Raw genomic sequence first — 25,281 nt, 5'->3', positions numbered from 1 at the left:
CATGTTCTCTACCCACTTCCTGTTTTGTTTGCCTTCATAGCACTCATTACTACCTATATTTATATCAATTTGTTTATAAGATTCATGAGGACAGACTTTTGTTTGTCCTACTCATCACTACTGCCCCAATATCTAGTTCAATGCCTGGCACATGGCAGATATGAAGAAATATTTATAAGTAATTGTTGGCTAAATAAAGGAGACAGGCACAGGTCATTGCACACTGGCTTTGGAACCATTACATCTAACCAGTTATGTGGCTGATGACAACTTTCTCATTTCAACTATTCTAGCCCATACCACTCTCCTTTCCCTGAACTGTGAGAGTTCTTACCATTCAGAAACCATATAATTTTACGTTTAACTGCTAATTTATTTAATCAAAATATTTACTGTCTACTCTGAGCAACACATTGTGTGGGACACACAGAAGTTCATGAAAAAATCAGCGTGGCTCAAACCTGAAGAATCATGCACTTAAGCTGAGGTTAAAGAAATAACAGAAAAAACCCTTGGCCTTCACTAATACAGCCTCACAGTTCTGACTAACCATGAATCACCCACTAGGTCCTAACCATGTAGTAACATGCAACACTGCTAAACATGGAACTGAATCACTCTCCCTGAGAGTCAGGAGCAAATGAGGCACTTAGCTGCTGCCCAGCATCCATAGCACAGTGCAGTCAATGATTCTCAACTCATTTTCAATGCTGTGACATGTGTGATAAAAGCTTTCTTTGTGACAAATGGCTCTGAAAAAAAGTCACCTGTTAATAATGGTGATGGAAGTGAAGAGAAAATCAAGAAGTATAATAAAGCAATGGTTTTGTTGCCAGACATCAGCAATGGGGTTTGGAGTAAGATGTGAATTCAGAAATGGCTTCAAACTGTCATACAAATGGTTCCACCAAATACAGTCTCTCCACGGAACCAAGGGGCTCACAAAGCTGCTTTAGTGAGTGTTCTAGACCAGTACTGCCCAACAGAACTTTCTGCAATGATGGACATATTCTGTATCTAAACTGCCCAAGATAATAGCCGCTACTCACAAACAGCTACTGAACACTTGAAATGGGGGTGAGAAATTGAATGTACAGTTTAATTCATTTAAATGTAAATCAGCCATGTACGCTCATTAGCTGGATACTGTAGCTGTAGACAACACAAAACTTGTTAAGATTTTTTATTTTTTTATTTATTTGACAGAGAGACAGTGAGAGAGGGAACACAAGCAGGGGGAGTGGGAGAGGGAGAAGCAGGCTTCCCGCGGAGCAGGGAGCCCGATGCGGGGCTCGATCGCAGAACCCAGGGATCATGACCTGAGCCGAAGGCAGACGCTTAAGGACTGAGCCACCCAGGCGCCCCTACACAAACCTTTTGCCTTCTCTATAGAAATTAATTCCAGGGGCGCCTGGGTGGCTCAGTCGTTAAGCGTCTGCCTTCGGCTCAGGTCATGATCCCAGGGTCCTGGGATCGAGCCCCACATTGGGCTCCTGACTCAGCAGGGAGCCTGCTTCTCCCTCTCCTTCTGCCTCTCCCCCTGCTCATGCTCTCTCTTTCTCTCTGACTCAAATGAATAAATTTTAAAAAAATAAAATAAAGGGGCGCTTGGGTGGCTCAGTTGTTAAGCGTCTGCCTTCAGCTCAGGTCATGATCCCAGGGTCCTGGGATTGAGCCCCGCATCGGGCTCCCTGCTCTGCGGGGAGCCTGCTTCTCCCTCTCCCACTCCGCCTGCTTGTGTTCCCTCTCTCGCTGTGTCTCTGTCAAATAAATAAAATCTTAAAAAAAAAAAAAACCTTCTGCAAGACATATAGACAACCTAGGTGAAAACTGAAAAATCATTTCATTTGCAATGAAAGATACGTATACTTACTACATGTGTGAGACCACACAACACAGCAACCCCACCGCCTTGGTAGTGCACTGCATCTCAAGGTGAGGAGGCTCACAGATAAGGGCCAATGGCTAGAACAAGGGATCAGCACAAACCAAACTGCCTTGGGAAAAAAAGCTTTTGTCAACTAACTCATCCAACTCAGGGAGAGGCCAGGATAAAAGCTGATGATTGCCGAAGGCCAAATGACTCTTCTCTGTGGTTATGGCAGATTGTAGGATCAAGCCTGACTTGTTTTACCAACCCTAGGGCATCACAGGGTATGGCTGTTGAAGTCCTTGCCTATATAAGGACAATGCAATAAAGACTGGCACGACACAGAGCAGTTTACTTATAATAATTTAACAAATTATTAGCTTATGACTTTAGTCCTTTTACAATCACTACAGGTCTGAAGTGGTCTCTTAGGCTCTTCAATTATACTCTACTTAACATGAGAAATACAGTTGTACTTATGAATTTGAGGGTTTATCAAAGTCAAGGGACTCACAAATACATACAAAAATGAGAGGAATACCAATAAGGCAAAAAATAAAAAGTGTTAAATGAATATCAAAACGCAAGGAAAGAATAAGTCATTCCAGACAGCGGACAGGCAACAGTGGAACCCTTCTAATGCCGAATGAACGACTGACAGGGAAGGTGAGATTACCCCTACCTCATTAATGGCACTCACTGAGTCTGTATGGTACTCAGTGATCTAATAGGTATAGTACCTGTTTTCTAAAAAATGTAAGAGCTCAAAAAGAAAGAAAATATTACAAACTTGATCAATATTTCTTTCCTGGGCACCAAATATCCATAATGAATTAACCAGTATTTACAGTTGTTTGGACAATACTGAAATAGAAACAAGCTCAGATTTTCATTTCATCTTAAATTAGTAGTGCCATGCTCGAATAATGAGGTAAACACTGATGAGTTACGTGCTGTGAAAAATCCACACACTTCAGGGCACCTGGCTGGCTCAGTCCGCAGAGCATATGACTCTTGATCTCGAGGTCATGAGTTTGAGCCCCATGCCGGGGGTAGAGTTTACTTTAAAAAAAAGAAGAGGAAGAAGAAGAAAGAGAAAGAAAAAGAAAAAGAAAAATCCCCACACTTAAAACCAATGACCATATTGTCACTTTTCACCTACAGAGCCAGCCTAGGCATGATCCCACCCACCCCTCTTTCCAAATATACTCTACTGGTAAGAATTTCCTTTAATCTGAGAAACAGTCAGTGGAGGTAGAGCTCAAACACGCTTGGGATTGCTTTGTTCAGGAGGGATACCACTGGTAATCAGGGTTAACCCAACACTCTCAGCCTCCACTCAGAAACCCTATGATAGGGGCGCCTGGGTGGCTCAGTCGGTTAAGCGACTGCCTTCAGCTCAGGTCATGATCCTGGAGTCCCTGGATCGAGTCCCTGGATCGAGTCCCTGGATCGAGTCCCGCATCGGGCTCCCTGCTCGGCAGGGAGTCTGCCTCTCCCTCTGACCCTCCCGACCCTCCCCCCTCTCATGTGCTCTCTCTCTCAGTCTCTCTCTCTCTCAAATAAATAAATAAAATCTTAAAAAAAAAAAAAGAAACCCTATGATAAGCTTCATTTATAACCAAAGTTCAAATAATCTCACTGAGAAGACATGTGGTCTGTTTAACACTAAGGAGCTCAATGGTTTATACCTCAGGTCATTACAAAAGAGACCGTGACCCAAACCTGATGGCAAGACTCCCGTGTTCTGCTGACGTCACAGCAGCACAAGTGCTGAAGGCCAGTCCTAGGAGAGCGTCTTCTTCCACCTCATCCCCTAACCCCTGGACATTCTCTGCTTCAGTAATAACCAGTAGCAAGAGATACCACACAGAACATGCAACTCTTTTCAAATGAAAATAAGTCCAATTTCCCATACACAGAAAAAAAAAGGAGTATCAGAGTGAACTACAAGGTGCTTTTCCAGAGCCCAACAGTCAAACATATCAGGGGACCAGGTACAGAATACATACAGTCAGTGAAGACAAAGTCTTAGATTATTTTTTTGTGTTAAGAGACCAAGAATAAGAACATCAACATAATGAAAGCGAGACCTCAAGTCCTTTTTAGAATGAGGCCAAAGGGAAATGCTAAGTAAAGGAATAAATGCATAATTAGAGGATTTTTTAAACTGCAATAAAATTATATTTCATATTTAGTAGTACACTAAATAACAATAAGTAATGCTAATAATACAGTAAAAAGTAGATCTATAAAAACTGGCAAGATAAAAAAAAGATAAACTTAGATGCCTCTCCTGATACAGATGTTTTCAGTAAGTAATAAATTCTTATTAGGAAGGCAATAATTTTTTTTATTTTAGAGGAAATTTCCTTTTTATTTTTTTTCCTCAAGAGTACTTTTTTAAAATTTGAATTTCCACTTTTATCACATGCAATAGAAACATTTTTAGAAATAGCTTAATATTTTTCAAATGACTCTATTTTTAGTCATCCTTTTGTTGTTAAAACCATGAAGCTACAGAGATCTGTTATATCCTTACTATGCCATAATGTGATTTGTGAATTTTTTTTTTAGTTTTTATTTAAATTCTAGTTAGTTAGCACACAGTGTAATATTATTTTCAGGAGTATAATACAGTGATTCAACACTTCCACATAACACTGGTTCTCATCACAACAAGTGCCCTCCTTAGTCCCTACCACCTATTTAACCCATACCCATGCCCCTGCCCACCTCCCCTAGGAAGACAATAATCTTAATGAGAAAGAAAATGTAAAATCAAAGTCACTATAGATAGATTCAAATGCAGCCTGCAACGACTATTAATTCCGAAACTAATTACTGAGCGAAAATACTTTCCGGGTCCACTCTGCATCCCTACTGTTTGCTTCTGTGACTGGTACAATTTCTTGGATTCTCCAGCCAGAAAATAAAGATGGGTACAAATTATATTTTTGGAATTATCTGTGCAAGTTATATTCCCCTTTAATAGAAACCATTTCATAAATGAGACAGTCTTAGGCTTGATACAGAATAACATTTTTGCTTAGTCTTTGACCTTAACTCTTAGAATACCTACATTTTAGTGACTCTGGAAAAACAAATTGTAAAATTTCAAAGTCAAAAATTAGGTGTTGTTCACCTGACAGGAAAGCCTTGCATTCTTGTAAGTAAGATCAGAGAGGGCTTCTCGTGGAGTTCATGGCTCCAGCCACCAAACTGGTCCTCTTCTCCCCAACTCCTCTCCCATTCTTACTCGTCTTCTGTATTGCTGCTAGAATGTTCATCCTTAAATATTGACTGTTTCATGTATCCCACTCAAAATCGACAGTGGTGAATTTCTGCATGCCAATCAAATGCCTCCTAAATATCTCAACAAAGAAAGCCTCAACATCTGCACAGCATGGGGGTGCCCTCAGCAGCACAAGCAAGTCAGTGGTGGTAAACGCTGCTCACTGCTCATTGTGCTCTCTCCCCCCTGCCCTGACCCCCCACAACACTTAAACTTTTAGCTAGGAAAGAGCTACCTGGAATAGAGATTTTCCCAGCCTCCCTTTCAGCCATGTGATTAAATTCTGGCTAACAGAATATAAGTGAAGGGTCGGAAGAACCTTCTAGAAGTCTTCTCTTTAGACTGGTGAGCCCCTTTTGCCCTTTCTCTTCATCCTGTTTTCTGGAATGGGGATGCTGCCTCTGAACAGGAGGATGAGGACCAGACCCTAGGGATGGCACAGAAGTAAACTAGAAGTATAGTGCCCTGAAGGCTTTACAGAACACAGCCAGCACACAAGGCCTGGACTATCGGGCTTGTTTCTTTATGACAAACAAACCTTTTTTTTTTTTTTTTTTTTTTAAGATTTCTTAATTTTTTTATTTATTTGACAGAGAGAGAGAGACAGCGAGAGAGGGAACACAAGCAGGGGGAGTGGGAGAGGGAGAAGCAGGTCTCCCGCTGAGCAGGGAGCCCGATGCAGGGCTCAATCCCAGGACCCTGGGATCATGACCTGAGCCAAAGGCAGATGCTTAACGACTGAGCCACCCAGGCGCCCCACAAAGAAACTTATTTAAGTACAGTTATTTGGAGTTCTTCTGAGGTTAATTCTCATCACTACATTCATCATTTTATCAATACCATGTGCCAGGCACTGAAGTCCTAAAGCATTTAAAAGAATGTGAATGAACATTATTCCCAGTGTCAAGAAACTTAAAACCATATTAGGACAATGGTCTTCACATACATTAAACAACTAGAGTAATATTAAAGGATCAACAATATTAATTGTTGACTGAACAGAGAAGTCGGGAAAGACAGGGGCTATTAAAAGATTATCTAGGTCCTTTCAGGAGAGATAGAATTTGGGTAAACAGTAGATAAAGATGAATAGGCTCAAGAAGAGTATGAGTACCAATGAAGGCTTACTGACTGAAATGTGCATGAGTGCTTGGGGTTAGTGAAGAGATAAGCTTGAATAAAACAAAATATGTAAGACTGTGTGATGGCTCATTTTATGTGTCAGCCTGACTGGGTTCAGGGATGCCCAGAGTGAACACTATTTCTGGGTGTTTCTGGATGAGATGAGCATTCGTATCAGTGGACTCAGTAGAGCAGACTGCCTTCCCTCCAATCCATGGAGGGCTTGAGTAGAACAAAAAAGAGAGAAAGGAGGAATCTGCCCCCTTCTCCCGCCTCACTGATTGGGCTGGGACATGTCATCTTATCTTGGGCCCTCACATTGAGCCTTTCCAGCCTCCCACTTCCCCTCAATCCATCACAGGCTCCAGCCTTAACCATAAACCACTCTCAGCTTCCTGAAAGTCCTGCTGCAGTCCTCCACCCCATTCATGAGCCTGGCATCAAAAGCATCAAACTGAGCTGAAGATCTCGGACTCCAAAAAGTAGACTGAAGGTTAAAATCCCAGAATGTCAGAGTCTGAAAGAACCTTCAGAGACTCAACATCCTCAAGTTCACAGATGGAGAAACTGGAACCCAGAGAAATTAAGCCCAATATCACACTGACAGTTCATAGAGGAGGCAGGACCAGAATCCTGGTGTCCAACTTGTAGTCAGCCTCCCCTTTTTGAACAGGCAAATTAAATGAAAATGTTTATGTTTCTGATCAAAGTGACTTTGGATAAGATGCCCTACAAATAAAGTTCCTCCATAAATTTGGGGATTTAGGGGAAAATCTCTCTCACTTTTTCTAGGCCCCAAGAGATTTTGTCATCTGCTTTGACTTCTTGGCTCTTGCCAACTAAGAAAGATTCTAAGGAAACACACAGACATACACACACACTTCTATTGCAAGGCTTTATCTGGCTACAAGGTTATCCATATAAAAAACCCAGAAGGGTATGTGAAACTACACAACGGTATCACAACGTGTCAGGTCAAACTCATTCCCTCCAAGGGCTTGTTTAAACAAGCAAAACAAAGGACAACAACAAAAAACCCCTTTCCACTTAAATGTAATGTTATGTGGACCCAGAGTTCACCAGTTCTAAAGTTTTAAATAGGATCTTTCCATCCAAACATTTAACACTGCCAAAGAAAGGTCAAGCAAACATATTGTCCATAAACAATGACTAAGCAAAAAAATTTATTTAAAGAGATTATCTGCAATAGTTAAGCCAAAAATGAAAACAATTCAAAGGAGTGTAGAACATAAACAATTTATACAAGATTTAGAAAAAAATAACAAGATAGCCCAACCAAATGTTTTCTCTGATTTCCAGACACTGTTTTTCTGCACTGCCTACGGCTTTGCATGCACCCTCTCACTGAATCCTCAAAGCTCAGGGACCAGAGGCTCACCAGCAGCATCTGAATTACTTCTGCTTGTTTCCCTTGAAGATCACGGGAGGAAACTTAAAACAATGGCTATCTACGCATTCTCCCCGCTAGCTTGCGAGCCATCCGCTCACTCACACATCTGCCATGCCAAGCTCTGTTGTTTGCAAGATGGCGAAGTATTGGCCCCCTTCCTCAGGGAGCTACAGTCTAGTGAGCAAACAGACCTGGAGACATACACTGGCCAAGCACAGTAAGCACCAGGTACAGAAGCTACAGCAGAGCAGGTGGCGGGATCAACTCCCAGGGGCTGGAGGCCAAGAGGGGCCAGAGAACAGTACTAAGGAGAGATGCTTGAACTGAGGCATGAAAGGTTCAACAGCTGTTCCCCAGGTGAATAAGGGAGAGACATTCTAGGTAAAGGAAACACAACAGGCAGAAACACAAGGGCGTCCTGGAGGACTGTCAGGCACTATAAAAAACCTGATTTCACAGGTATAAAGATGCATCGCAGGAAAGGTTCTTTCACTTGCTTTTGTTATTGGACTGGGAGAGGGAATTAGAAAGAAGAATTAAGCACATTATCACCTCCTACCAGCTTTATAGATAACCCTTTCCATTATCACTGATCAAAGTGCAAAATTAGACCCCCCATTAGTCACTGCAAGCCCCTTAACCCTCGTGACCCCTCCCTGACCACCTCAGTGGGCTCTAACATCGACCTTCTTACACTCCTCAGGTCCCCGTGTCATGGTTAGTATTCTAGAAGTTGCGACTTGTACCCCAGCTGTCCCAGCACCTGTGTGTAGGCAGTACTTTGTAAACTGAACAAGGTCCAGCTCTGCCACATCTTAGTGAGGTGACCCAGGAAGGTGCCAGATCTTTCTGAGCTTCCATTTCCACATCATAAATGCCTCCCGGGGAGAGCAAACAACACAGCAGAATGCCTGGCCTGTAACAGGTATTCTAGTAACATCGATTGCATGCCCTTTCTCCAACACCCCCGTCTGCTGTTGCCACAGAGAACCTGGTCCAAAACCTAAACAGTACCTGCCCCTATGAACTGCCGAAGGCCAAGTTCAGCACCAAACCCAAAAGACTCCCCACTTCTTTCTACCCTGCCCTTTATCTTCAAGAGATTTCTGTGGATTAAATCACATTACTAAACCTAATAGTACAAAGCCACAGAACCTAATGACGAGAGTTAACAGAAACTACGTATTGCAAGGACGACACCCATTGCCTACATGAGAGCATTCCTGAAGGTCATGGGGATGAGAACAGATACGTGATGCAGCTGTGAGCTAGTGATTATCCCACAGAATGCTGTTAAGATTTTCTCTCCTTGAAAAGAGAGAAGCAAAATTCTTCTTGGTTATATTTAGGGTTGAGATGGTAAATGGCTTAAAACGTGCCAGAATCAAAAGGAATTTTGCATTTAGTCATTATGCCTTGACCAATACTATTAATTCTACCATACTAACCTTCTCTCCGTAGATACAATAAAGCAAGTGTGGTAATTACTGACAGAACTATTCCTCTGATCTCCGAAAGGAACGTAAGTCCCGATTCTGAGGTAAGGAGAGACTTGGGGTGGAGGGAAGGGACAGGGACAGGCCTACTTCTAGGGAAAAGAGCAGGGGACACGGAGGCCAGGAGAGGAGTTGCCTCGTGACCCATCTCGACCCAATGTTTCTCAGGAGAATAAGCAAAGCCACCAAACTTGAGGGCCCAGCAGCAGGCGGGCAGTGATCTATGAGGCACTATTAGTCTACAGTCTGTGATCCACCTTGTTAGAACGGCCAAATGACGAGATGACAGGACAGCCTGTGTTGACAATGAAAGGGGAAGGAAAGAGGGTTGATGGTGGCGCCAGACTGTCTTTTCTCACTTTCTCCCTCAGATCTTAGGCCTGTTTTTCCTTTTCTATCTAGTGCTGAGAACAATAAATTTGGCTCAAACCTGTATCCAAGGGCAAGACAAAAATAAAATAAGCTGCCGGGAAATTATTCAAGCTAGCCCAATAGCCAATCTGCATCAATTTTCTAATACATTACACTTAAAAACTTTTAATTATTCATCCAATAAATACTTGTTGAGTCCTTTCTATGTGCCATCATTGTTCTGGTTGCTGGGAAACATCAGGGAATAAAGCAGGAAATATATCCTTCCGCATATGCTGGAGAATGTATCCTCCTGCATTCACAGAGGGAGATGGACAAGCACTAAGTATAATAAGTAAATTATACAGCATGTTAGAAGCTGGCGTGCTACAGAAAAAAGAAAAAAATAGAGCAGGGTAATGCAGCTGGGGCGCGGGGGGTTGGGAGAACTTCCCCTTTAAAACGGGGCAGGGGTCAGGACAAGCCTTACTGAGAAGAGGAACAGGTGAGCTATGCAGCTATTTGGGGGAATAAATTCCATTGCAAAGTACTTAAGGTGGGAGAGGTCCTGGCGCGTTCACAGAAGAACAAGGGCATCAGTATGTCTGAAGCGGGACATGACAGGAAGGCGGCGGCAGAAGGAAGTATCAGAGACGGAACTGGCACCAAGCGACATGGGGCCCTGCAGCCATCAGACTCTGGCTTTAACCATGAAAGGGAGAGCGAGCCACTGAAGGTATTTTCTGTTTTAACTATATTGAAATAGTTACTCACAAGAAGTTGTAAGAGCAGTACAGAGCTGGTGCCATGAACCCATCACCCAGACTTCCTCAACGGATGACATCTTACAGATGCACAGAGCATTATCTTGGCATAACCCAGGTCGGCAGTCTGACTTCCTCAGCCAATTGCTGTGGGCACGCACATGTCTGTCTGGTGTGTCCCAGCCTGCAGCACTTTCCCACGTGTATGCCATGCGCTACAGCTCTACCATCACAAAGGGCTCCCCCCTGCCCGTTCAGTCGACCCCATAACCTCTCATCTGTTCCTCACTCTGTCATCTTGCCATTTTGAGAACGTCCCATAAATGGAACCACACTGCATGCAATCTTCTGAGATTATCTTTTTTCACCTGGCGCAACACCCTTGAGATTCGTTCAGGTTGCTTTGTTCCCTTTTTGGTGCTGAGTCATACTCCACTCTACGCATGTACCAGCCTAACCACTGATGCACTAAACAACACTTGTTTCCAGTTGGGGGACAGGACACATAAAGCTACTCGCCAACAGCCGTTTTATATCAATGCTCTAATCTTTCACAATTACAGACTCTTAATTATTCAATCAATAAATACTGAGTCCTCTCTATGCACCAGCATTGTTCCAGTTGCTGGGACTTGTGTACAGGTTATCAGACGGACACAGTTGTCATCTCTCTCGGACAAATGGCTAGGAGCATGATTTCTGGCTCATATGGTAAGTATATGTTTAACGTTTTAAAAGCTGGCTGATTTCCAGAGCATCTGTACCATTCTGCATTCTCACCAGCAATGCATGCCAGAGTTAATATTTCCACATCCTCGCCAGCATTTGGGTTACCAGTATTTTTTTTTTTTAATCACAGCCCCCTCCCCTTTTTTAAAGATTTATTTATTTATGTCAGAGAGAAAAGAGAGAGAGCATGAGAGTGCATGCACAAGTGGGTGGGAAGGACAGAGGAAGACAGAGAGAATTTCAAGCAGATTCCCTACTGAACGAGGAGCCCCACGTGGGCCAACATGGCTGATCCCGTGACCCTGAAATCATGACCTGAGCCTAAATCAAGAGTTGGACACTTAATCAACTGAGCCACCCAGGCGCCCCTATCATAGCCTTTCTAAGAGGTTTGTAGTGGTACCTCACTGTGGTTTTAACTTGTATTTCCCTAGTGGCTAATAATGCTAAACATCTTTCCATGTGTTTATTTGCTACCCGTGTATCTTTTTGGAAGAAATGTGTATTCAAGTCGTTTGCCCATTTTGTATTGGGATTGTTTCCTTATTGTTGAATTTAGAGAATTCTTTATATACTCCGGATATAAGTTCTTTGTCAGATACGAGATTAGAAAAAAATTTTCTGCCAGTGGCTTGTCATTTCATTCCTTTAAGAGGGTCTTTTAAAAAACCAATGTTTTTCATTTTTATAGTCCAATTTATCCATCTGTTTTTATATGGACCACACTTGCACTGTCATGTCTAAGAATTCTGCCTAAGTCTCTTCAAAATATTTTACATTTTATATTTAGATCTGTGACCTACATTTGGGTTTTTTTTTGTTTTTTTTTTTTATCAAGTGTGAGGTTTAGGTCAGGATTTATTTTTCGACTACTAATGTCCAATTGTTCCTGAACCATTTGTTGAAAAGGCTGCCCTTCCTTGATCAAATTGCTTCTGCATCTTTGTCAAAAACCGGTTGGAAGTATTTGCATGGGTCTACCTCTGGGTTCTCTACTCTGTCCCACTGATCTATGTGTAGGTTTCTCTGCCAGGACCACACTTTTCTTGATTGCTGTAGCTATCGCCTAAGTCTTAAATCAGGTGGTGTAATTCGTCATGAAAAGGTTTATACAAGAAAGCGGTGTGTTCTGACTTACCTTTTAAAAGGCCACTCTACTGTAGTGAGAGTCTGCTGTCCCAGGCAAGGGACACCAGGCGAGGAGCAATGGTACTCAGACCAGGGAGACAGCAGGAGAGGTGGGAAAAATTAGAATCTGACGATTATAAAATTGGAGACCACAGAATGTCCTCCTGGATTCATGTGTGAGTGTGTGGTGTAAGGTAAGGGTGTGAGGTAAGAGAAGAGTCAGCTATGACCTCAAGGTTCTTGACCTGAGCCAATGGACAGAATGGTCATCAACTGAAGTGGGTGCGTGGGACAATGGCGCCAATTTTACAAGGGAAGGTCAGCTGAGTTTTTAATACGTAAGATGTAAGGGGCCTAGCAGACATCTAAGTGGAGATGTGAAGCAGACTGTGGATACAATCCCAAGGCTATGGAAGAGGTCTTTTTGCCCTGGAGATAAAAATTCAGAAGCTGCCAGCATATTCAAAGCCATGACATTGAATGAGATGGCCCCGGGAAAGTACAAAGCACTGGGCTGGAGGGCACTCCCCCCCCCCCCCCCCCCCGCCCCAGGTCAGAAGGGAGAGAGAGCAGGACCAGGGTGGTGGGAGAGAAGGGCACTGGGAGCCACTTGTAAAAAGTGTCTCCGAGAGAGGAACATCTGGTCACGGGGTGCAGGAGAATCAAGCAGAGGAGAGTTGCGAATGGACCAGCGGCATCACTGCAGACCTTAGCAAGAACGGTTAGGGTAAACTGTTTAAGAGAACAGCGAAGACAAACTGAAGGCAGAAGGCTTAACAACCTTCTCAGGATTTTACTCCAAAAGGGAGCAGACAACAAGGAGCGCCAGGAGGGGGAAGTAAAGAGGGGCCCTGTGTGAGTGTGTTTTAGGACAGCAACAATAAGGCATGCTTGGACATGAGCGAGAACCACCCAGTGGGGTGAGGGCTGAGGAGGGGGCGTGTTCTTGCAGAAGAACAGTAGGTAGCTGAAGAAGGGACTCTGGGTGAGCAGAAGGAAGTGGGCTCACTGGCTTTTGGCAGACTGTACCGGAAACCCCAGGCTTTGACTCTCCACTTTCTCCTCTGCACTTCCTAGGAGCCTTGCTCGGTGTCATTCTTAGAGTCCACACTCTGAGGCTAGGCCATAACTGGAACTGTCCTTACAAAGTCTCTCCAGTTTCTAAATGTTAAGTCTCTGGGACAGAATTCCAGGCAAACGTCTATGGACCAAGAAAGGATCATGTCATAATAACACTAGTAGGTAACATTTGTGGGGAAAGAGAGAAAAAAAGAAATAAGACAGTATAGGGAATGTGTCTGTGTCCCTCCATCAGACTCTCTCCTCCTCTACCCACTTAAGGGGTATTTACTGAGCACTTACTACGACGTGCCAGGATATGTAGCAGTGAGTAAGATGGACAGGGGCTCCGCCGTCTGGTGGGGCAGGTTGTAAGGCTGTAAGCAGGCAAACCAGAAAAACAGCGGGTATCAAAGTATTAACAGAGAAGCAAAGCAGGACGATGGGACATAAGATTCCTGGTATTGCGAAGATACTGAGCCGGGATCTCAAGAGGGTAGAGATCAAGGGGATATACACCAGGCAGAGGGGGACTAATACAAAGGTTTATGGCAGAAACAAGCCTGACTTGTCTGAGAAACAGAGAGGGCCTGAGCGAGGGGTGGAGGGCAGGGGGATAGTATTACTACCTGCGGTGCGGGCCAGATCACACAGATCTCATTAAACCAGGACACAGAGATGGGATTTTATTATAAATGCAACAGAAAGCCATTGAAAAGAATTAAGCAGAGAAATGGCAATCTGTTTCCACAAAATGAAGTTTTTTTATTTTCTTCAAGAAGTTACATTTCTAATAGAGTAACAACATACATTCCTCAAACTGAAAACTCAAAGCAACTACCAGTTTGGCGGAACCAGTGAAATCTTGGAGCCTGGGTGAGGTCATGCTCTGAGGAACACAGGATAGAGTCTGGCCAGTACCGCAACCTCGTGGCAGATACAATCAAGAAGACAGAAGGGAAGCAGCAAGAAAGGGGGGACACCTTCCTGGTGGTGGGGGGGGGTCCCAAGGCTGCAACGTTAAGCGGAATGGTGACACAGGCAGACAGGGCAAGGCAGGGGGTCACACACAGCTCCGGGGATGAGGACCCACAGTCAGCGAGGGGGTGGGAAGGGGCAGGAGGGGATTAGCTGAACCTACACAGGGTTTTTATCAGAGCAGGAACCTCATCAGATTTCCCTTCAGAACAAGCCCCCCCAGGGCACTTACTTAAGAAGCCTATCCAAAACAGCATTTCACTCTGCACACATTTCTAACGTACACGTAAAACAATCTCTTCCTTAAACAACAGGACACTGGTTCTTAAGACCATCCAGGTGTCATCTGTGTTAGGAACAGAGTCCTTGAAGACTCCACCAAGACCCTCTACTTAAAAAACCTCCTGTAAGAAACTAGAATGGCTGGTGATCTCCTTCACCTTCTAGAAGGCAACATAGTAAAATAACAACAGATAGAAAGAAAGGCACATTTTTGCCCTTTGACCTTCCAAGAGTTTTCTTTTTGTTCAAATATTTCCATTCCCAATTTCTCTTTGCTTTCTCCCTGGTTCCTGCAGTGATCTCTGGACATGGGGTGGAAACCTCAAAGCAAATGACAGCAACTATGTACCCAATGGATGGCTCTTGTCTCCTAAAGCTCTCCCAGTTATCCCAGGTCTCATGCCCTGGTCATGGGGTTAGCTGAACAACGTGGGCTGGGGAGTCCTGCAATCCATACTTTAATCCTGACTTTGTCCTTACTGGCCATGTGACTGGAGCAAGTCACTGACTTCGTTCTCTTACCCTTAAAAAGGAGAACCCACTGCCAACCTAGGAGGATCATTTTGGGGATTAAAAGTACAAATGCAAAGGAGGGATTTGTGCACAAAAAGCACTCAGCGTACTATCTAGCACAGACTCAGTGCCAAGCAACGTTCAATGAGTGTCCCCTGCTATCATTTCTACCATGAGTCCACCAGGGATCTCTACCAAGGGAGGGAGTACACATGACATTTAGTTAACACTTCCTGAAGACAGGAGGAGGAGAAAGCAGGCTGGGTATATTTTGTGTCCCGGCCAATTTCGACACAGCTGTGCAAAACTCAGTGAACAGCCTGTCCATGATAAGCAACAGCCGGCCCTCCAAGACACGGGTGGGAAAGCCCACGCTCTAGGCCTTCACTGCCGAGGAGCAACAGGTTGCCCCCCCTTGAAAGCCGGTACAGAAGGCCCTTGACTGGGGTGGAGCCATGAATGCCGCCCTCCCTCTCCCACCTCCCCTACCTAGCATCCCATTCCTCCCCAGCAGCAGTGCTGGCTCAGGGCCACCCGTCTGGACACGGGGACCTCATGGGCCTGACCACAGACACAACTCTGCACCAAGAACGTGACTTCTTGACGTCAGCTCCCAGTGAGCAGGGATCACTTACCAACAGGCTGCTCAGACCAAATTCTACTTGCCCAGAGTAGAATTTCTTCAATTCACTCTCCTGATCTAAGACACAAGCAGCCAGTTAATAAATATGGACACATAAACAGGTGCTCCCAAGAAAACCAGATTCAAAGATAACAGAAAAGAACTACACTTCATCAAGACAGAGAAGGGCAGGGAGCCACTGCTATTTCCATCCCCCTTACGCCGCTGCTACCTCAGGCCACGTGCCCGAGTGCTCGAAACTGGACTGGCGCTGCAAGTTTTAGGATAAACAGCTGATACTTGCTACAGCTGCATTTTTAAGAAAATGTATATGCTAAAGGAGAAAAAACTGTTTCCATACGCTGCCCCTGCTGAGAAAAACACACACCCAAATAATTCAGGAGAGGAGGGTAATCAACTAGGTCTCTCAGTCACTAAAGAAAACAAAGCCCTGGGGAGAGCAAGTCTCACTGGAGTGCAAGGCAGGGCTGCGGCCACTAGTAGGATCACCGTGGGCACTCCGGGGACAGGCAACAAAACGCACAAAGCATGTAACTTCTCATCCAGCAACGCCGCTTACAGAGACTTACCTAAGGAGACAATCACAGGAGGCAAACTAAACAATGAAATGTGTTAAAAAAAAAAAAAGAGAGGATTGGTTACATAAATCAGGACACATCTACCTAACAAGAAAGTACCCAGGAAGAATATAATTTACGGACACAGAATGGTGCCCTCCACGTGTAGGAGGACGGGACAGATTACCAACCAGCACGCAGAGTATTTGACCATTTACATACAACAGATCCCTGTGCAAAGGTGGATGTGCGTAAAGCCATCAGGAGGCTGTTCATCCAGAAATTCACGGCGGTCACCACAGGCAGTGGAAACGCTGTGAGTTTTGACTTTTCCCTCGCTCTTTTCCACACTGTTCAATTCCTTAGAGTATTCATGTGTTCTTTCTCCCAAAAGCAATAAAGTTGTATTTTTAAAAGCCGGAAAAGAGATGATACCCATCACACACAGCACACAGTCCTCAAAAATTGTATTTCAAGCGAGTATTTGTATTTTGAACCATTTTTGCTTTTAACATTATAATTTGGTGTGTGTTCCTACTAAATAAATATTGAACCTTCCATGTAACAAAATTTTAACACTTAATTTATAAGAAAACTTTATCTTAATCAAAATATTTATATACTTTGCCAAGTACTTACACATATATTCTTCTAATGTTCACAAACTTGATACAGGGGACAGAATAGTCCCCATTTAAGAATGAAGAAAATGATCTAGAGATTTTACCTGACTCACCTCAAAACAGGTCTAAGATGAGACCTAGTTTTCTGAACCCCCATCCAACACTTAGAATATCTAGCAGGACCTGGGTTGTTCAAACTCCATTATATTAAAAGGTACCCATTGCAGGGTGCCTGGATGGCTCAGTGGGTTAAGCCTCCAATTCTTGATTTCCACTCAGGTCAAGACAGACCTGGGGTCATGGGATCGACCCCCTCCCCCGCCCTGCCCCCCGTGTCGTGTCAGGCTCTGCACTCAGTGGGGAGTCTGCTTGTACCTCTCTCTCTGTTCCTCCCCCAGCTTGTGCACACGCACATGCTCTCTCTCTCTCTCAAATAAATAAAATCTTAAAAAAAAAAAAGAAAAAAGGTTACCCATTGCTTGTCTTCTATGGTTCTGGCGGACTTTTGGAATACCAGACACCTGCATTCAGTAGAAATGCACACTATTTACTCCTTGATTTAGCCAAGCTGTCCTGCATAATCTATTCTCCCTTCCTTTGGAATTTCCATCCACCTTAAAGATAAAAAAAAATCAAAAGTTAATAATCTCAAGTGTTGCTTTCTGTTGTTAAATTTTTACTGTTTCAAAACAGAGTAGCTCACTAACACTCTTGAAACCTCTTCTCAAAAGCAGCAAAAAGTTACCAATAAAAAAGCTGCAGAAATAGGGGTGCCTGGGTGGCTCAGATGATTAAGCGTCTGCCTTCGGCTCAGGTCATGATCCCAGGGTCCTGGGATCAAGCCCCACATCGGGCTCCCTGCTCGGTGGGGAGCCTGCTTCTCCCTCTCCCTCTCTCCCTGCTCATGTACTCTCTCTCTCTCTCTCTCTGTGTCTCAAATGAATAAATAAAATCTTTAAAAAAAAAATTGCAGAAATATAAAAGAGGCCCTGCCCATAGGCTCACATTCCCCAAGTAGCCTTGTGGCTCTGCCACCTGTTTACCCAAGATGCATGAGCCACCTTTACTCCTAAGGATCCCTTTACATTACCAAACTGCATATGTGAAATAATAACAACATTCCTATTTTATATTCATCAAAGACATATTTGCAACCACAGCTCTTTAGTATCAGATTCAGAGTATTATCAAACTTCCTTGAAAAAAGCAAAGGCACTTAGAATTTTATCCCTAAATATGTCACCCCATATCAAGGATAAAGATATACAGTCTTCTGTGTTTTTCAGGATTAAGGACATGAGTTTCAAATACCCACTCTTCCTGGGTCCAGGGGAACTGAGGTCCCCCAGGATCGGAACCACTGGTTTCTGCAAAGTAGGCAGCCATGTTCAAGGAAAATAACAAAAAGCAAGTCCCTACATCAAAACTTGCTATTATGAACGCAAAGTCTCAGAAAGCAAAAACAACAAGCCAGGAGCTGACAGCTTTGTGAAGCAGAATGCTGTTAAAGGATATCCAAGACACAGCTTACAGAGCATTAGAATCCCAGGACGACCAGAAAATGTTCTACAGAAACAAGGAGGGGAGAACTTGACACAAAGGCATTCTCCTCTATTAGGAAGATGCCAATTTCATAAATCAAACATCTATTGACTGAAACTGAAAGCAAGTTAATATAACTTCATCAATTATAAGATGCTTTCTTCTCCCCTCCCACAGCTCTTAAAAACTGAATACACACGGCTGCCCAAATAAAAGAAAGGGAAATGCAAACCATTTTTTTTTCCTCCCAGCCCCAAAAGCCTACGTTTTCTTTTTTTTTTTTAAGATCAAGAGCCTACGTTTTCATTTCAAGTAACTGTCTCTCAAAGTTCTATAGTCATTAGCCCTGCTAATAATATAATCAGGTAAGACAAAACCAAACTGCACCAAAATAAATTTAAAAACTAGAACTCAGGACTGAAAAAAACAAAAACCTACTCCAAAATATGCAGGCAACAAAGGTCATAATCCTGTAGGTCAACATCAGATAGTAACTAAACACCTGCTGGTACTTAGCTTGCCATTAATAAAGAGCTGGCCTGCCCTCTCAGGTGTCTACCCTCCCCTTGAACAACAAACCAGTTTTTTAAGGCCATTATTTCAAGAGATAGAACTCTTGGCACAACTTAAAAACTCCACCTGTGCTCTTGACTGGAAGGATATCATTTTTATAATCCTTTCTCATTTCAACATCACCTGCCAGATTTACACCTTTACCTGAAATCTCCTATTAACACTCAGCTACATAAGATACTACAGAAAACAAGTCACCAGCCCACCCTTCCCTGAACTAGGAGTTTGCGTTTACCCACGTGTCTGGTATTGTGTTATGTGTTTAACCAGCATTGTTATTTTTTTAAAAGACTTTATTTATTTGACAGAGAGAGATAGCGAGACCAGGAACACAAGCAGGGGGAGTGGGAGAGGGAGAAGCAGGCTTCCCGCGGAGCAGGGAGCCCGATGCGGGGCTCCATCCCAGGACCCTGGGATCATGACCTGAGCCGACGGCAGACACTTAACAACTGAGCCACCCAGGCGCCCCAGCATTATTTTAATTCTTATAATAACCCTGTGAAGTAGACACTACTATCATCCTCCCATTTTACCTTAAAGTAAGGGATCTGAGGCATAGAGAGTGTAGGTAGCAGACAAATACCCCCTTCCGCCCATCACACTATACGTTTTCACAACATGAATGCAGACGTGCATATGAACGTATAATATTCTGAAAGGAGAAAATGCTCCACCAGGAAAAGTCTTGTTGTCCATACGGATGGGTGAATTCATAGTAGAGGGAGATCTAGAGCCCATAATGATTGAAAGTTCACTTTAGAGGTAGGAAGCCGCCCCCCCCCACCCCAAAAAGAAAAAAGAAGAAACTTTCATACTTCGGTAAATTAGGGAAAGCAGAATATTCTTTAGTTAACATACAAAGTTTCATGAAATCCTGGAGCTTTTAAAATGATGAAAGTGTCAGGGCAGGAAGGAAGAGACAGATATCCTGAGCCCCTTTCTCTGTTTCTTAAGATTTTATTTATTTATTTGACAGAGAGCAACACAGCGAGAGAGGGAACACAAGCAGGGGGAGTGGGAGAGGGAGAAGCAGGCTTCCTGCGGAGCAGGGAGCCTGATGCGGGGCTCGATCCCAGGACCCTGGGACCATGACCTGAGCCGAAGGCAGACGCTTAACGACTGAGCCACCCAGGTGCCCCCCCCCCCCCCGTTTCAAAAGAAGCTATGAGATAAACAGCACTGGCAGAATAAAGTAATGGAAACAGGAGGGATCTAGGAAGAATTACACCTGGCAGAATGGGCCGCAGAAGTGGAGAGGATTTGTGTTTAAGATGCAGGAAGCCATGGGCAGGGATCCTAGGATGGGGTATCACCCCAGAGAGGCCTGCCCTCCTGCCAGTGGGTCCAACTGCAAAATGTCAGCCACTTTGCTCTGCTACCTTAACCCAGACCCCGCTCTGTGCACCTGTGTTGTCCTTTCCACCCTGCCACTGTGGACTTCAGGCCCTCTTTAGAGAGCTCACGGCCAAGCCCTCACACCGCCCTCTGGGGTCTGCTCCAGACAGAACTAGACTCGGTGGACCCCAGCACGGCACTGTTTCCTGTGCAACAGAAGCTTCTGAGAACAGAAATGATGTGTCTTTCTCTAGGGTTGTAATCTACCGAGGGTTTGGGAGACACACCCAAAAGAGTTCAGAAGATACTGAACTCACTGATCAAAAGGAAGGGCATGACGACCAGAGAGCAATGGTGCCCCAAACTCAAGTCCCAGGCAGGCTACTACAGGGAGCATTTTACCAAGGACCAACTGAGAAAAGGAAACAAGTATAAACTTGTTTTTATTTATCTCACTATAAATAGTTTTTAGTTATCTCACTGTGTTAGTTATCAAATATTAGTGCCAAGCTCATTTCACCGCATTTTACCTATTACCTAACACATTCTCCTCAAGCTACTTTCAGAGTAGAGAAAACAGTAAAATAAAGGAATTGGTCCTCAGCTAATTTACCCACCCAACAGCTTGTTCGCATCTCTTACAATTTTACTCAGAAAATTTTGTGCAATTCTCTTTCCTGCCTCATAAGAATGAAATGTAAGTGGTTTAAAATTTAGTAATCTTCTCTTCCTTAAGAGTTATGCAAAATGCATTTTTAGGACAGTGATTCTCTACTAGGAGTGATTTTTGGACACTCGGAGGCATCTGGAGACATTTTGACTGTCACAACTGGGGAGGGGGTGCTGACATCTGGTGGGGGAGAGGCCAGGCAGCCGCCTGTACAACTATGTACAGAACAGAACCCACAAAAAAGGAAAAAAAATTTCAAAAAATATCCTATTATTCTTTCATAAATGCTGTTCTTTTTTACAGATAGACACAAAGAAAGCACACACTGAGTCTTAAAATTCTAGAATTACACATACCATGGGAGAGGAAGAAGGAACAGCTGAAAGCAGACCTTTGGCATCAATTGGCCCTGATGTTATGATGCAGGGCTGTGAACTCCAGATGCTCTATCGCCTGTGGCTCTGGAGAGAGGACAGATCAGGTGTGCTTCCCTACTATAAACCACTCCGAAATCGGAACACTATTTTATCTTCTGGCACACCACCAAATGACAATTTAGGAGTAAAATATCTTAATAAATGTCTTCAGCTTTTTTTAAACACAGTTTTTAAAAAAGTGCTCCTCCAAAGTCGTTTGATGTAAATTGTGATTCAGCTAAGACCAGGCTTTTATCTTCATTTCCCCTCCAACTATGTAAAAAAATTCCCATCACTACATATTCTCATTTGTTTGGCGGGGGGGGGGGTGGGGGGGGAGGCAGAGGTGGCGGCGAAGGAGGATAAGTGTTGTATTCAGATTTATGGTTCAAAGTCACCCACAGTGATAAAACAAATCCAGAGACAACAAAGAAAAGCACCTTAGAATTTGCTGCAAAAGTTATATCCTAATGCAAAGAATCTTATCGAGGGAATGTCTTCCTTTAAGGTAAAGTTAGTTTACAACTTCCAAAGCTAAGGATCAAGTCCTACGGGCAGTTCTCCCCACCTATCCTTTCTCCTTCCTCAAAGCCTCTCACACAGGCGGGGTTAATTTCCTGGTCCCAAGAGTCCAGCACTGTACCTCGCCGTGAAGTCCTTATTGGAAGCGGTTAACAATCACGGCGCTCCTTCCTGGGGAACAGGGTGCGCGTGGATGCTGGGGGTGGGCCTGTGGGGGCCGCGGACAGCGGGTGCGGGCCACACCCGACCTCGGAACTCAGGGTCTTCTCTCGTGGGATGCTGCAGTTCTCAGGATGGGGCTCTCCAACCGGCTTTTACTGGGAATCCACTCCCGGAATAACAGAAGTGGGACGATCCCGGCCTTTGATTGAGCCCCCGCTTTCCGTAAACTCACAAAGGGATCTTTCAACCCCTTCTGCAGCAGCGCCCTCTCCCAGGAAGACAGCCCCAGACGCGCTCGCTTCCCGCTAAGCGCTAAGTGGTGCTCTCCGACGCGCCCGCGGAGGGAGGCAGCTTCTGCCGGATGCCCGCACGCCGCAGGCTGCTAAAATGGCTCGCCCGGCGGCGACGCCGGCTGACGCGGCTCGGGACGCTCCCAAGTGTGCGCGCACAGGTGTGCAGACTCCGGGGGCGCCCAGGTGTGTAAGTACAGGAATGCAAACACCGGTGCAGACGGGAGGAACGCTCGCGGGTGTGCACGCACGGGCGAGCGCATTCCGCACAGTCGCACACGTCAACCCCGCCGCGCTGCGAACAGACGACTCGCCTCCCGGAAACCCCAAACCCCGGCCAGCCTCGCGTCTCTCCAACTCACCTCCTCCAAGAACTTGGTCAAATCGTACACCTTGTGGTGCAGAATCAGCCAGGTGCTCTTGCTGTGGTTGTGCTTCTGGATCTCCTCCAGGGTGTAGTACTGGACAGCCTGGTCCGGCTGCTCGGCCATTTCGGAACGCGGCGAGCCTCAGGCCGTGCAGACACCAGCCGAGCCGGGAGAAGCGGAGCGCGCGTCTCAGCCCCTGGGCCCGGGACATTCCCGGGGCCCCGGCCCAGCGTCCACAGCAGGGCGGGCCCCGCCGCGGAGGGGCGGTGGCGCGCGGCCTCCGATGACTGGACAGAACGCGTGTCACTCAAGGGGCCCGCCCTCGGCCGACAGCGTCCGCCAACCCCAGCGCGCCCCAGCCCAGCGCGCGGGCGTCGACTGGCTGCAGAAGGTGCCCTTCAGGAGCACGGTGGTTGGAGCGCGCGGAGGGCGTGGCGAGCTGGGGCGGGGTCTCTCTTGCGTCTGCGCAGAAGGTTGCGGGGCAGGGGCGGACGGCCCCCGGCGTGGGGGACCCGCGCGGGGCGGCGGGGCGGCGGTCCAAGGACGGTCCGCGGGGGGCCAGCGGCCGCACGCCACCTTCGCCGCGATTTCGCCATCAGGGCAGATCAGCCAGCCCCGAATTTCACTGTGTAACCAAGTCACTCCGCTGCGAGTCTGTTAACTATTCAACTGTTAACCTGATGGCACAGTCCCGAGCCTCGGGGACTTAAAACACGCAGTGCCATCCCTCCGCTTCAGTGAAACAGTGTGCTGCACAGAATCGTCACTCAGTAATTCTGCTCGGCACTCCCCTCCCCGGGGTGCCCAATCTCACAGGAGGAAATCCCAGGGAAGTTATTTGTGCTGCACAAAGAAAAAGTCCTGATTCCTCAAGCTCTGAAGCACTTCTAGGCTGTCTACCCTGCCTAGGCGAGTCCTTGCTTCAGTGTCCTCTTCTGTCTCAGCGGTGTGGTGTTTACATAAATTCTAAAGGATCAACAGCATTTGGACTCTGGAACAGCAATTCCCCAGCTGAGCGAGCACGCATAAGAAGAGTTACAAATGTGTGAGGGAAAAAAACGGAGAAATCTCAGCATATTATCAAGTCATCTATTAAGGCCCTTTTCAGCAGTGAATTCCAAAAGGACCTACACAGCAGGTTACACACGTAGGTCATCTTCCTAGAGATTCAACACAGCTCTTCCACATTAGGAGCCTCATAAATGTTAGTTCCCTTGCCCCCTCCTTACCTCCTCCATTGGAATGCATGGCCATGGAGAAGGAAACATTTTTCCAAGCTTTCCAAATAGCCTTCACATATGATGGAATACATTGGTTTTCAAATACTGAACCAGCCTTGCATCTCTGAATACACCCCACTTGTTTATTGCTAAATTATATTTTGTTAAAGAATTTTTTTTTTAATCTGTGTTTATACGAGAGAAATTGGTGTGCAGTTTTCTTTCACGCATAGTATTTGTCTGGTTTGGGTATCAGAGTAATACTGGCTTCATAGAATGAATTGTAAAGTATTCTCTTTTTTTCTATTTTTCTGGAAGAGATTTGTAGAATTGGTTTTACTGCTCTTTAAAAGTAGAATAGGTAGAGTTCTCCAATGAAACCATATGGGCAGATTTCTTTTTCAGGAGGTTTTAAACCATGAATTTAATCTCCATAACAGTTCCGGAACTATTCAAATTATCTGTTTCACACTGGGTGAGTTGTGGTATTTTATACTTTTTGAGGAATTGATCCATTTCATCTAAATTGTCAAATCTATATGTGGTGTTGCTCATAATACTCCTTTATTATCCTTTTGATGTCTGTAGGGTTTATACTGATATCCCCTCTTTAATTCCTGATATTAGTAATTTGTGACTTCTCTCATTTTTTGGTTGTCAGCATTGCTAGAGGTTTGTCAGTTTTACTGATCTTTTCAAAGAGCCAGCTTTCTCTTTGATTTTCTCTATTTTTCTTTTTTTCAATTTCATTAATTTCTGTATTAGTTCCTTCTGTTTGCTTTTTGTTTATTTTTCTTTTCTTTTTTCTAGTTGCTCCAGGCAGGAGTTTAAATTATTGACTTGAGACTTTTTCTCTTTTCAAATGTTTACATTTAGTGTTATAAAGTTCCTATATATTTTAAAAATAGTAAACCAGATTATACTACTTCCCTAAACAGTTCTCAGAACTGCTGAATCTTCCCATGACTTCTAGCAGAACAGTGAGTCTCCTGAGATCATGGCCATGGCTATATCTATAATCCAACATCAATACTGTTCTAGATTTCAGTCTCAGTTCCAACTCCAGAAGCGGTTAAAAACAAAACTTTGGCACTAGTGATCTGGATCCTGCCCCTGGTTTAGTGACTTATCAGAGATACATAACTATGAGCTAGTCATTTACCTGTTCTAGGCCACTACTTATAATATGCTTAGTACAAGTTCTGGCACATAGGCAGCATTCAGTAGATTTTAGCTCGTACTGCTATTATTATTCTACAAGGCTTCCTTATTCTAAAACACAAGTATGAGGAAACCTCCTATCTGGCAGGTGCTCCAAGGTGAAGTAAATCTAGGCAAATTTGGAAAAAAACGAACCTGAGA

General features: G+C 44.7%; 1 protein-coding gene and 1 long non-coding RNA gene across 2 annotated transcripts in view; both read right to left on the bottom strand.

Annotated features, from left to right (window-relative positions):
* The window catches only part of LOC123852504 (cytochrome b5), a 37,351-nt gene extending 14,410 nt beyond the window's left edge, over positions 1–22,941 (bottom strand). Inside the window, exon 1 of the mRNA XM_045886554.3 lies at positions 22,694–22,941. Within this exon, the coding sequence (XP_045742510.1) occupies positions 22,694–22,822 (129 nt within the window). The 5' untranslated portion in view covers positions 22,823–22,941. The remainder of the gene's footprint in view (positions 1–22,693) is intronic.
* Positions 1,952–22,683, bottom strand: LOC135362571 (uncharacterized). The gene is made up of 2 exons (XR_010407423.1): positions 22,001–22,683; positions 1,952–17,435 (listed from the first exon to the last, which is right to left on the bottom strand). It is a non-coding gene; the product is annotated as an uncharacterized LOC135362571 (long non-coding RNA).
* Positions 22,942–25,281: the final 2,340 nt, after the last annotated feature.

Source organism: Mirounga angustirostris, unplaced genomic scaffold (genome assembly GCF_029215605.1).
Source record: "Mirounga angustirostris isolate CCGP_5_RB_7025 unplaced genomic scaffold, mMirAng1.0.hap1 SCAF_14, whole genome shotgun sequence".
NCBI classification, from domain to species: Eukaryota; Metazoa; Chordata; class Mammalia; order Carnivora; family Phocidae; genus Mirounga; species Mirounga angustirostris.
The sequence above is the reverse complement of the archived record's forward strand: the minus strand, read 5'-3'. Positions and strand labels throughout refer to the sequence as shown.